This window comes from Myxocyprinus asiaticus, chromosome 29 (genome assembly GCF_019703515.2).
Source record: "Myxocyprinus asiaticus isolate MX2 ecotype Aquarium Trade chromosome 29, UBuf_Myxa_2, whole genome shotgun sequence".
In the NCBI taxonomy this organism is placed as follows: Eukaryota; Metazoa; Chordata; class Actinopteri; order Cypriniformes; family Catostomidae; genus Myxocyprinus; species Myxocyprinus asiaticus.
The window spans coordinates 34,691,680-34,706,087 of NC_059372.1; the positions used below are offsets into that span (position 1 = coordinate 34,691,680).

Sequence of the window (14,408 nt, forward strand, 5' to 3'; positions counted from 1 at the left end):
AGGTCATGTTTATTAAAGTGTAGGTCGTGTTTCTAAAGGTGTAGGTCATGTTTATAAAGGTATAGGTCATGCTTCTAAAGGTTTAGGTCGTATTTGTAAAGGCGTAGGTAATGTTTTTAAAGGCGTAGGTCATGATTGTAAAGGTGTAGGTCATGTTGATAAAGGCATAGGCCATGTTTATAAAGGTGTAGGTCATGTAAAGGTGTAGGTCATGTTTGTAAAGTCGAAGGTTATGTTTTTAAAGGCGTAGGTCATGTTTTTAAATGTGTAAATTTGTAAAGCTGTAGGTCATGTTTTTAAAGGCATAGGTCATGTTTTTAAAGGTGTAGGACATGTCTCTAAAGGTGAAGGTCATGTTTGTAAAGGTGTAGTTCATGTTTGTAAAGGTGTAGGCCATGTTTATAAAGGTTTCGTTTGTTTTACCAAAAGGTATTGATCATGTTTGTAAAGGCATAGGCCATGTTTATAAAGGTGTAGGTCATGTTTATAAAGGTGTAGGTCGTGTTTCTAAAGGTGTAGGTCATGTTTGTAAAGGCATAGGCCATGTTTATAAAGGTGTAGGTCATGTTTATAAAGGTGTAGGTCGTGTTTCTAAAGGTGTAGGTCATGTTTGTAAAGTCGAAGGTTATGTTTTTAAAGGCGTAGGTCGTGTTTTTTTAAAGGTATAGGTCATGTTTATAAAGGTGTAGGTCATGTTTGTAAAGGTATAGGTCATGTTTATAAAGGTATAGATCATGTTTGTAAAGGTGTAGGTCATGTTTGTAAAGGTATAGGTCATGTTTATAAAGGTATAGATCATGTTTGTAAAGGTGTAGGTCAGGTTTTTAAAGAGGTAGGTCATGTTTATAAAGGTATAATTCGTGTTTCTAAAGGTTTAGGTCGTGTTTTTAAAGGCGTAGGTCATGTTTTTAAAGGCGTAGGTCATTTTTATAAAGGTATACGTCATGTTTATAAAGGTATACGTCATGTTTATAAAGGTATACGTCATGCTTATAAAGGTATAGATCATGTTTGTAAAGGTGTAGGTCAGGTTTTTAAAGAGGTAGGTCATGTTTATAAAGGTATAATTCGTGTTTCTAAAGGTTTAGGTCATGTTTTTAAAGGCGTAGGTCATGTTTTTAAAGGCGTAGGTCATGTTTATAAAGGTATAGATCATGCTTATAAAGGTATAGATCATGTTTGTAAAGGTTTAGGTCATGTTTGTAAAGGTTTAGGTCATGTTTTTAAAGGCATAGGTCATGTTTTTAAAGGCGTAAGTCATGTTTATAAAGGTATAGGTCATGTTTATAAAGGTATAGATCATGTTTGTAAAGGTGTAGGCCATGTAAACGTGTAGGTCGTGTTTCTGAAAGTGTAGGTCATGTTTTTAAAGGCTTAGGTCGTGTTTGTAAAGGTGTAGGCCATGTAAATGTTTCGGTCGTGTTTCTAAAGATGTGGGTCGTGTATTTACAGGTGTAGGTCTTGTTTATAAAGGTATAAGTCATGTTTATAAAGGTGTAGGTCAAGTTTGTAAATGTGTAGGTCATGTAAATGTTTAGGTTGTGTTTCTAAAGGTAGATACACTAGGTCGTGTATCTACAGGTGTAGGTCTTGTTTACAAAGGTATAGGTCATGTTTATAAAGGTGTAGGTCAGGTTTGTAAAGATGTAAAGGTATGCTTAAATCAGGGCTCAGCAATAAGGATTTTTTTCTGCTGGCCCGTTCAGGCCTGTTGTTCAGATTTTTATTTGCCCTGCCAACATTTTCACTGGCCTCACCACAAATCTGATACATTTTATTTTATCAATGAATTTTAATGTTCAAGAAAATATATGTATACATTTGTATACAATGTATATTATTCATTGAATTTCAGAAGGAAAAAAAATAAAATCTTCCAAAATTGGTGGAAATTATGCAGCTATAATGTTACCCTTAATGTAATGACAGGCATTCATAAACACACTTTTGCTGGACAATCAAGTCAAGTCAAGTCAACCTTTATTTATAGAGCACATTTATGACATGTGATGCAAAACAGAATGATGACATGTGACGCAAAACTTTACTGATTGGTTTATAATTTTAAAACCATTCTTACTAATGCTTCAAAATTTCTCAATGTCACAAGTCATTCTCACAATTTTGACAAAACCTTATCTATGTCAGCCAGATAGATAATATTATCTTGGTGACAAGTTTAAAGGGGTCATGAAATGCTCTTTTTTTTTTTTTTTATAGTTTTATTGTCTTCCATGAGGTCCACTGATAATTTTTATTAAAGTTATTGCAAAGTTATTTTGCATTAAAACAGTCATAATTTAGTAATATAGACTGTTTTTGGCCCTCTGTCTGAAACGCTCGGTTTTGGCCTTAGCGACTCCTTAAAACTTCAAAGTAAACGCCCACTGTTATAATTTGCTAACATCATGCAGCCCATCGAATAGAGCCATTTTTGAAATTCAGTCAGAAGAAAATGAACCAGCTCATCAACATTATAAAACTATGAAATCGCATTGTGCCAACAGTAAACAGTAAACGCTACTACTGCCAACAACACAAATAAACGGTTTAGAAATTTAGTGTTGATACGCCCGGTGTAGACCGCCTCAAGCCGTTGCGTCGCGTCAATGAATGCACCCGGTGTAAACAGGATGTCAGCACCATAAACTGTCACACAGTCATGGCATATCAAATATTCATGAATGAAACTGTTTACTCATGGTTTTTGCGATCGTGTCCAAGTGTTTTAACTGCCCCCTTCAATAACAGTTCCTTTGCAAAGCTTGAATCGTATAATGACTAGTATGATATGAGCCGAACATATAATCGACTCTAAAATACGCTAAAGACACATCCACATCCAGTTTCCAGTATCATTCCATCATGTTTTCATACACCAACAACTAAAAATAGCGCAAATAGGCGAAAGAATGCGAGGCAGCAGCTAAATGACAGGGAGCTTCTCTTCTTCAGAGTTGTAACTTGACACCACGTCTTTTATAAGCAGCCCGAGATATGTATCATTCGGTCAAAGCCGAACGTCTGTCTGTGAATATTTATATAGAAAAACATTTAAACCCAGATATGCACATGAGAAGTGCCAGGAGGTTGAATCCCTTCAGACCACGCCTCATTCCTTCATGGGACCTCTCTGTAGTTCTTCAGGGTCCACTTTGGATGAATCTCCCATGATAGGCCCCATCTCTCTTCTCTTCAACTGTGTGATTGACTGAGCACCAGTGGGCGGGGCCGAGGGTGCAATGATGGAAAAATAGGCATTGCATATGCAGATGTATTTGGTCCTTGTGATGTCACAATTTCCACGAATTCCAAATGAGCCGTTTTTGCAGCTTGGTTTAAATAAATGCTCTTTTTCTATTAAGGAGGACGTTTTCAGTTCTGAAACAGTAAGTTTTATAGTACAATGACCTCTTATATGTCAAAAGATCAATGAAAATTTGATTCCTCATGTCATGACCCCTTTAAATCTGTAGAATTTGCAACAACAGTGTTTAATGCCTCACAGAAAACCAAACGTTAAAGTTTGCAGGTGGTCGTTCAAACAAACTCTCTCACATTCTTATTGTTGAGCCCTATGCAATGCACCTCTTTTGAGATTAATTACATTCATGATTAAATTAATCAAAATATATCATTTGAAAACATGTTGGAAATACTGTACTATAGAGTTTAAATCACAGATGTTCGAACTGAACTAAATATACAATACATGCTTTATCCGTCCATTTCAGTCAAATGATTTGAACTCCCATATGGCAGTGTAAACTTTCCATTTGAAAAGGCCTTTTTAAATTCTATCATTTCTATCCCATTACACTACACCTTTTTCTGACCCTGTGCACTTTTTTTTAGTTTGCATTTTTGCTGCATATTCTGTCATCTCAAAATGCTCTTATTATGCACCTTGCTGACTGATGTTAACACTGTACAACCTCATGACGTCCATATGATTATTTCACAAAGCAGATACCACTGCCTGTTTTCCTGCATTATCAAGTAATCTGTAGATTGTAAAGCCTTGGCTCTGGAAAAGGGGCTGTATCTGATCACACAGACTGATGCTTTGTGAATGTGACAACCCATCTAACTTCCCTTTTAATGCACCATCCTTGTTTCTAAAACTAACAGAATATTTTTGCTCCAGAGGAAAATGTGTAGCAAAGTGTAATGCATAACAAATTTTATATAAATCACCAATCGGATTTGTGTGCAGTGTGAACAAAGCCATAGAAACCAGGCACTTTAAATTTCCTAATGTCCTCGTTGAGGCATAACTGTCTCCAAAAACTCCTATTCTCCACTCCCATTATGTGTTTTATATATTTGTGTTTACTGTGTGTATATGGGTCTCGCTGTCTTCTAAATTACTCATTTTTCTTTGGAGTGAAAACAAACAAACAAACAGAGGAAACGTGTGACCTCAATATGGTTTAGAGTTGTTATCTCTCTCTTTCTATCTCAGAACCAGCAGCTGTTACCCGCCGGGGGTGGAGTGGGGGTGGAGGAGGAGGAGCAGGGTGAGCAGGACAGCCTCATGCCCTCCGACGAGGCCAGTGACTCCCGCTCCCTCTGCCGAGGGGGTTCTAGATCCCTGCAACCCCCCGAGGACGAGGAAGAAGAGGAGGAAGAGGAGGATGAATACGAACCCCACAGCCACTCCCATATGTACCGGGACATGTACCCGCCCAACCGTAACCACCCCGCAAGCATCCACAGCGCTAATGGGCATGAGTCAGAGGACCGTCTCCTTCAAAAGCGAGACTCGCAAGATGGACACAACCAACGCAACAATCAACAGCGTACACGCGCCTGGCCGAGAGACAACTACTGAGCACCCGCCTGTACGAGTTAGGAGAAGAGGGTTGGGTCGTGAATTGGGGTAATGGGTTGATGGGATTGGTGAGGAACTAGGAACCACACAGTGTGTGGATGAAACTAACCATGGTTGAAGAATAGATTATTTTGTTTTATAAGCTTATGTGGTCATTATTGTTTGAGAGATTGTACTACATTTGCCTTTAAAAAGCAGGGCAGCTTTTCTCCTTAAAGACCAAATGCAGGTTTATATCGAAACAACATTTGAGCTTCCTCTGGAGGAAAACCCTTACCTGAGTCAAATATTATTTAAAAAACAACTTAAGATGGTTTTCTGATCTTAGCTGGTCTGTTTGCTGGTTTTAGGAGGGTTTGGGGCACTTCTGAGCTGGTCAGACTTGGAGACCAGTGTAAACCAGCTAAGACCAGCAAACCATCTTAGACTAGTTTAAGCATTTTTTCAGCAGGGAGGAGCTTGATTTTACCCTCTCCTTAAACCTAATGAGCACAGAAGGTATTACGGGATAAGGAAAAGCACTTTTATAGCATGGAATGGTAGTCACAAAGAAAGATATTGTAGCATTTTGTTGCATCTTACTTTAAAGACTTATTTTTTGCTAGCGTGCTTTTAAATGTGAATATATCATTCTGATTTTTTGGCTCAAGCCTGACAGGAGTTCTTGTGTATTTGTATCATTATCATTTGTTCATTGGATGTCCTCTGGACAACTTTAATAATTCAGGCAACTGACATGAGCAGTCACTTTTTTGTCACATCCAGATGTAGCACACATTGCCACTTGCAGAAGCACCACGTATCTAGAAAGGGAATTCAGGGCACACAGGGTTATGCTCTGCTTTTGTGGAGTGCAACTGCTTATTCGGTCTGTAGTCTGGGTTTGCACTTAAGATACATTCCAGTTCTAGTAAGAAAAGAAGCGGTTGATCATCCTTTTGAATCTTAGCATATAGCATTTTGTAATGCTAATAGCATGTGATGAAAAACAGACCATAGAGAGGAAGCCTAAATAGGACAGTGTTTCTTTATGAAAAATCTTGCTAAAACCACCTTATGGGTGGTAGCTATTTTTTGGAACATGATGACCACTGATATTTGGTCCATGATTATGCAAGCTGGTGGCGACTGCACTGAGATGACTTTGACCTCCTTGCAGGTCATACTAGCTTAAGGTGGTCAAGCTGTTTTTTGGAACCTGGTAGCTGTTTTTTGCTGGTTCAAGATGGTTAACCACCTAATCCAGCTTGGACCTGCTAATGACCAGCTAGAAATCAGCAGGGTTGGGGAGTAACAGAATACATGTAACGGGATTACGTATTTAAAACACAAAAAATAAGTAACTGTATTCCACTACAGTTACAATTTAAATAGTTGTTCATCAGAATACAGTTACATTCAAAAATTATTGGATTACTGGATAGGCACGATTATATTTTTTCTATCAAGAAAATCCATGTTTGATCACAATTATTTTTTTTTAATTCTTTTTTTTTTATTGTTACAGGAAAATATCAAAAAATCCTTGAAACATGATAAATGTACTTTATCTTGTTTTAGGAGCATCACTGCATAAGATATTTAGGTTTGTTGCAGAGAATGTATTTTCAATTTTAGTGTAATTAGTATTACAGTACTGGCATTTTTTTCACTTGTTTATAGTCAAAACGAGTGAAAAATATCTGTGCTGAAAAAGTAATCCGAAGTATTTAGATTTCATTACTGACCTTGAGTAATCTAACAGAATACGTTACAAATTACACTTAACAGCATGTATTCTGTAAACTGTAGTGGAATACATTTCAAAAGTAACCCTCCCAACCCAGGAAATCAGCTGCCACGTTCCAAAAGCTACAACCTTCACACACTTTTTCAGCGGGATTATCTGTTTTTATTGCTGAGATATTAAAATAAGAGAAAACTAAAGATATTTTATAACATATAAGTGTCCATATATACAGTGTAGGCTTTTTAATGCTTGTAGCACGCCAGGTTTTTTGTGTCCATTTTGGGAAATGGGATGGTCCAGTTGTTACTTGACCGAATGATTCAGGTAGATGAATGCATCTGTTTATGGGTATGCATGGAAAGTTGGTCGAGGTTCATCTATTTTACACACTTCCAAGTAATCTGTTGGTTGACCTTTGCCAGAGACAGTTTGAGGAGGTAGAGATTTACCACTTGTAGAAAAATGAATAGGAGAAATTGCAATGCTTACTAATGCCAGCTGTATAAGGAAGTCCCGACTTTCATTGGCTAAGGCATCGGCCAGTCATTTTGCTCTGGAACACGCATGCACATTACCTGACCAAGCTGAAAAATACAGGTTTGTTCCGCCTGATTTGAGCTAAAGAAGCAAACTTGATACCAATGTTGTCCACTTTTTTTTTTTTTGCTGATTTGTACGTTTGGGAAACAGTTTTGGAGACTTTGGTCTTTCCCCATTCAAGTAGATAGGAGCTGTACTTGCATGTCTAGAAAATAGCTGATGGGGGGCATTGCCAAGATGACCGCCGAGTGAACCAATTTGCCTCAAAAGTCTATATCGAGAAGAATGTGTCTTAAAGAAACTAGCTATCTTCCTTCTTCCTCCCTTTCCCACCACTCTTCTCTCTCTGAGGATGTCTAAAGTGGTGTCTACCATGGGCTACTTAAAAACACATAGCGTCACACCTTGCTTTGGCAACACATTCAACACTGGCTAGTTTAATTACCTGCTTGGTGATTACATTAGCATATGTCAACAAGGTTGCGTTCTGACCAAATCCAAGACGTTTCTCCGTTTAGTCATTACCATGACTTCTAGACTTGGATGTTACCTTTAGCAGCTTAGGCTAAGGTTTATCCAATGTAGAACCATTCAAACTGGCCTTAAAATTTACATGTATATCTTTACCACTGCATGTCTCGAATACAGCTATTTAGGACTATTTGCACATTAGGGTTGGTACAGGACCTTTTGAAAACTTTTAAGTATAGTAGGGTTGAAAAATCTACTCATCTTTTTGTTTAAAGTTTTAAATCTGCAACAGGATAACAGTAACACATCTAAGAATAATAAGTGTATATAAATTGAATGGAAATTGACCAGATCCTGGATATAATTCTTTAGAAAGTTAATTTACCTTGTAATTATGGATCTGTAATGTGTTTTTAAGACATGTTGCTATGTTGTCAAAGTCAAGATTGCTCTCACTCAGAGTTTGATGATGTGAGACGCATTGAAATATATGTAAGGTCAGTTGTTGTACGGTTATGTAGTCACATAAAGTTGCAGTACACTTTCATGTAGCGCTGTAGTTCTTGATTTGGACCCTCTAACTAATTAACTTTTAAATAATTTGTTGTCGTGGCCTCTAGATTTCAGTACATTGGTCAGTTGCCATCCAACAAGAGAAATCCTTATTTTTCTTAAGAACTTTTCGATTTAATGCAGTGTTTATATATAGGACATGTACTTATATCACATAGACTACACAGTTCCTTAAAAACATGCACAGAGACTTGAGTGAATGTATAGTTGCATGCCTTAACACCACCGGAGGTATTGTGCCATATTGACGGTCCCTCAATGAATTGTGTTGCGTTGATTGTATTGGATCTATACACTCCCAGAATGCACTTTTAGAAACATCATCCCTAATTTTAGATTGTTATGGCTTTTCTTATAGACCAAAATCTGAAGAATGAGCCATCAGTGTGGCCAGTGTTGTATTAGGACAACATATCACAGCTGTAGTGTTTATGTCAATTTTACAACTTAATGCAGGAAAGTTATTTATGTGAATACCTTTACCATACACTGAAATCCAAACTGGAGAAACAGCACCTACTAGTGGCCACTACATTACATTGCATTCATTTCATGTCAAAATTACAGTAATTACAAGATTCCAACTTGTAAAAAGCATTCACGTCTCCGTAGAACACGTAATTACAAATTGTAAACTCGGAATTCTGTGAAAGCTCCGACTTGACAGTTGGCCGATTTGGATTTTGCCGATTATGACAACTAAGGTGGTGGGAAAGGCCGATAACCGATTAATCGGCCGATAGTTTTTCAAATTGATTTATAGAATGTAATCTTAATTCTTAAATCTAAAATTCTTATTCTTTCTTTATTATGCTGGGCAAAGACAAAGAGTCAAAAATGAATAAAATTCCAGACGCAGTTTTTTGTTCAACCAAAATCCCAATAATAACCAGAAAAAAATGAAGATTTGTTACATAACGAGGGACTTTTCAGTATGAACAAGCCAGAAACACACTGGGGACTAAATTACTAAATGATGAAAAAACAATTGACAACTATCGACAGATTTTTGCCGATAACCGATAGCTCCAAAAAGCAACCATCGGCACTGATTAATCTGTAAAACCGATATATCGGTCTACCTCTAGTAAAAAGAACCAATATGGCTGCGGCCTCAATAGTTAAAGTTAGTGAACATATTTCAGTTTGATATGCCATTTTACTATGCCTTTGTCACCTGGAGCGATTTCTTTGTTTTTTAAACATTTTCCAAGAACATATAGAGTTATGAGTGTTGCCATAGAAACGAATAAGATCCGAGAATGTGAACAGCTTCGAGGAAAATAATTAGCCTAAAGTAATTCCGACATGACGTAAATGCGGCATAAGGCCCAAAACATATTCTACACAAATATGTGAATGCCAACACATCTTGCTTCAAAAACTTGATTTTGTGCGTCATAGCATTACGAAATGTGTCACTATGTTATTCATAATGCAACGCGTGTTACATTCTCAGCATTACTGCAAAGGATGATATAGTGAGCATTAGCGTAAATTCCTCTTCTATGGCCATTACTGTCATGTTTAGGGTTGCCACTTTGAAGTTGTAAAATAAGGGAAACATCCCTCCACAGTTTTAGCAATAAATGCATTGAGTTAATATGCGTTATTAATAAAAATGGTATATCCTTTCTTATATGCTAAAATGAGAACTCTCCTGACCCATGACTTGAAAAAAAAAGTACATCTTTTACATGATAAAAATATATTTCAATTTTTTCGATTATTTGTCTTTATCTTATTTATGTATACATTTTGGTTGGTTTATAAGTATTTATATTTTTTAATCATTTTTATTTATTTTATTTTATTTGTTTATTTTTTCCTTCTCCTGTACTTGTCTTTATGACTCAGAGATTGTATTCATACATTGTTTGATTTTAATGAACATTTATATAGAAAAAAATCCATAGTTTTAGCACCATTTGTGGACTTTTCAGATGGTCCCTTACCACACCCTCCACAGTATTAGCACATTTTAGCACAATGTGTGGACTTTTCAGATGGTCCCTTACCCACCATAGGCAAATTTTCCCTAATATCAATGTTAAATTAGTGATCTGGAACAATTTCACCTTGACGCCATCTGACCAGCTTAAATACGGGAAAAATCACATCATGTATTGATTCGATATGGGACGCATCATTTTATCTTTAAATACGAGACAATCCTGTATTTTACGGGACGAGTGGCAACCCTAGTCATGTTGGAGTAACAATTTTAAGAGAAGCTTGCTGATTGAGTTAGTTAAATTTAAACTGTTGACTGTAAACAAATGTTTATAGCTAGCTAGCTAGCTAGCTACTTGAATTATAAGACATGCGTTTTAATGTCACAAACATTTTAAGGTAACTCTATCACCCGCTGAGATTTGTTACCGCCACAGCAACGTGTGTTCAAGGGGACCGTGCAATTGCAATGTGTTGGTAAAGCATTCATGATAAAACTTACTTTACGCAAATACGCAAACACAGACATGGATGCTTGGCAAACACATTGCCAGTGCAATCTGGTTGTACATACTTGATGTGTGTTCTTGCGTTATTATGGCATTAACAAACCTCAGTACTCAAGGTGGCGATAGAGGCCACATCCACACTAATAGGTTTTCATTTAAAAATGCATTCATTTTGCTACGTTTATGTTTTCATCTACCCTAGAATGGCATTTTTCTCTACCGAAAATGGAGTGTTTTAAAAAACGTTCTACATTATCACGTACTTTGGACCGGATATGTTATTATTCAGGCAGCTAGCTATAAACATGTTGACTGTTTGACTTACTATAACTAACTTGTTTTGCAAGGGTCTCTTTGAACTGTTGCTACGCCATGACAGCAGCTGTAGAAGAAGAGTTTATGTTAATACCTGCTTATAGCACCCCTTGTGGCAACATTGAGAATGCTTGTGAAAACACTTGAGTTGCATTATGAATTGCGTTCTTACTACAATGACGTATGTAATTGAGTTTGCATAGCTAGAAGCATTTGCGTAGAGTTTGAGTCTATATCCGAAATCACGCGATTGCTTGTTAACAACCCAGGTCATTAGACAAGTGACTGTATCTTCCCAGCTCTTGCCTTTCTCACACAAGTTTAAATTGATGTAGATTGTGTGTCGTAAAATTGGACATTGTGTTTAGTGCATTGATCTTAAAGCAAAAGCTTACCATTTAGAGCATAAAGAGAAACTGACATGTTCTGGGGTGTGGAAGGGTAGCAAGTCCATGTGAAAAAATTCCTTGACCTGTCCTCTCTTTTAGTGTACTGCATCTTTATTTGCTATCGACATGTTTCACTTTAATCTATTGTTCTATATTTAAAAACAAAAAAGACAAAGAAAATCAAAGCATGACTGAAAAAATAATTCTATGCAAGTGTTGCATGATCTGATTGTTACTTTCGATTGTTTCTGATATACTTTAGTATTGCATTGATTCTTCTTGTTGTTTGTAGGTATTATTCTAGTTAGTAAGACTATTCACCCTCTTTTATACTGAGGACAGACAAGGGGCTCCTGTCGAACAAATAATTTTCTTTGAAAAGCTCCTTTTACAAACTCGTGGGCTTCAGTACCTCCATTGTTCTGTTTTTATTTTTGATAACTTTTGGACATGGCCTCTACTTCATCAATGCATTAAATATCATTTATCAGGACCAACAATTATACAACTATGATTTCAAAATAGGACTTCTCACCAAAAAGAGTGAAAGTGCACTCTACAAGCTACTTGTACTGTTAAGCCCTATCCACAACAACAAACAAAAAAATGCATTGACAATGCTGCACTTATAATAGAAGTCTATGGGGCAACCTTGCCCCATAGACTTCTATTGTAAATACATTTCTGTCAACACGTTTTTTTTTTTTTTTTTTTTTACAAACTGAGGTATGAATCAAAATTATTTTCTGTAGAAAGTGACAGCATACCTCAGGTGCAATGGATAGAGCTTAACTTGTATTTAACCTGGAATATTCCTTTGAGATCAAATTTAGAAAAGAGATGATATGTAAAATGCAAAATGTAAAAAAGGTATTGACAATATGCTAAATTAGGTCCTGTTAAAGCAAAAACTAAAAACGTTTTGCATGTGTTAATACATGCCAATGTAAATGCTACATTTTTATTTATTTTTCTGTTATGGCATCACATTGTTTTTTCGCGGACCAATACAGCAACCATAAACTTTTTTCTTGCTTTCTGAGGTATAAGAAGCACAGTTTTTACAATGGGTATGAGTCCTTTGTCTTCTATTCTGTATGCAATACAAACATGGAAAGAAATCGCCTTAGAACATTAACACTTCTGGGTAAGTAGAGAAAAAGATATTGCACTATATTTTTCTGTTTTGATGTCTGCTTTGTAATGCAATAAATGCACTAGGTACAAGAATAATCCCAATGGACAGTGAATTGGTCCTCAGGCGTGACGTAGGTACACTCTCTTTCACCCCTTCATCTTTCTGACAAGAAAACATGAAAACTAAAATCCTGCCTGATGCTGTATATGCTTTCTATTTAAATAAAATGCCACTAGTTATAATAATAAGAATAAAAAAAATAATAAAAAAAACATTTTATGTACTTTTAACACTTCAGTCGTGTTTGATCTTTGCTCGCATTTTTATGGCTACAGTTTTGTTTTATTTATTTTTTTACGTATGCCCAAGACTTGTGCATGTTTTGTATTACAAGCACACATTTTTGTTTTCGTTTACTGAAAGAAGTTGCTTTACTGAAGCAGTGCACTATTAAGGTTTGCTATCAATCGACAAAATGTTATCTGAAGTCTTCCAGATCTTTTTCAGTTATTGTTATGCTGAATTAGAATAACAGTGACCACTAATCCGATACCTTCATGCAATTGTCGAGACCTCGGCCATTATTTGTTATCGGTGCAGTTAAGCAATGCAGTGAAGCAGCCTTTATAACATTAACTGGGATTAAATTACTGTTAACTATTTTATGTCATTATATGATTTTGTAAAGGCTGCATTACCTACAACATAGCCTAAAACAGGGGTCATGACATGAGGAATCAAACTTTCCTTGATCTTTTAACATATAAGAGTTCATTGTACTATAAAAACAAACTGTAAGTTTCAGAACTCAAAACTTCCTCCTCACTGCAAAAATAGCATTTGTTGAAACCAAGCTGCCAGAATGACTCGTTCTCTACTTCCTCCACATTGAGATGTCACACTGTGGTAGACATTTGCATCTGATCACCTCCACAACAACATATCAACGCCTACTTTACCTTTAATCACTTCTGTAGCCCGCCTAGTAGTGTTGAGCAGTGAGATGATGAGGAGAGAGCAGTCAAGAGCAGAGAGCCAATCATAACAGTGGGCACTGACTGTCAATTCTTAACCTCCTGAGACCCCGCATCCACATGCGTGGGACATTACGTTTTAGATTCGCTATGGGCTATACATATTTTAATTTCATTTAAACCAACTGATCTTAGTTTAGGAGACTCTAGGCTGTGATTTAAGGATTAAACTTTTGACTCACTGAGTCATGTGACAAACAACATGGCGCAGAACTCTTGGGAGAAATGGCAACAAAACTACATCTGTCAAGAAAACTCGTTTGTAAAGTTTTTATATTACAACCTGTTTGAGTCAAAACAGTAGTCTCTAGTTTTATCCAATATGCCATTTTTAAAATGTCATCGATTTATCGCGAAATGGCACGCTGTTGAAAACAGTGACCACGTATGTGGACTATAGGCTCATTTTCCTTAAAAATCCTATATTCACTGTGCATTATCACATAGTCCCACTGTCTATATATATGGACATCAATTTTTAGGAAAACTATTTGGTCTAAAAATAATAATAAAAATTCATGTTTCTTAGGGGCTACTAACAAATCAAAAAGGGGAATGGAAATTGCACAAAGCAGTCATGCTCAGGTCTCAGGAGGTTAAAGGAGAAGCAGCACTAAAATAGAGCATTTCTGACAGAGGTGTCAGAATGAGGGTGGAAAATTATCATGTTTTACCAATATATGACTTTGTGCAAAACACTTTACTAATATGATAAGTGAACCTCAAGGAACATTTTAAAATAAAAAAGGCATATCACGACCCCTTTAAATCTTTTTGGCTATTGCTTAACATTTTCCCCATTGCCCAGCCTATATGACATCAACTTAAAGACTGAAAGTTGAAAATCAGACGGAGCAATTCGTTACATTTCTCTGGAATAATGCGCATGGATGAGTCATGCATAAAAAGACCAGGAAGGAGTA

General features: G+C 36.5%; 1 protein-coding gene across 2 annotated transcripts in view; it reads left to right on the top strand.

Moving 5' to 3' along the window:
• Positions 1-12,813, top strand: part of LOC127419951 (voltage-dependent L-type calcium channel subunit beta-3-like) — a 63,811-nt gene extending 50,998 nt beyond the window's left edge. For both annotated transcript variants that reach the window (XM_051661807.1, XM_051661808.1), the window contains exon 14: positions 4,466-12,813. In XM_051661807.1, coding sequence (XP_051517767.1) covers positions 4,466-4,834 — 369 coding nt within the window. In that variant the 3' untranslated portion in view covers positions 4,835-12,813. The remainder of the gene's footprint in view (positions 1-4,465) is intronic.
• Positions 12,814-14,408: the final 1,595 nt, after the last annotated feature.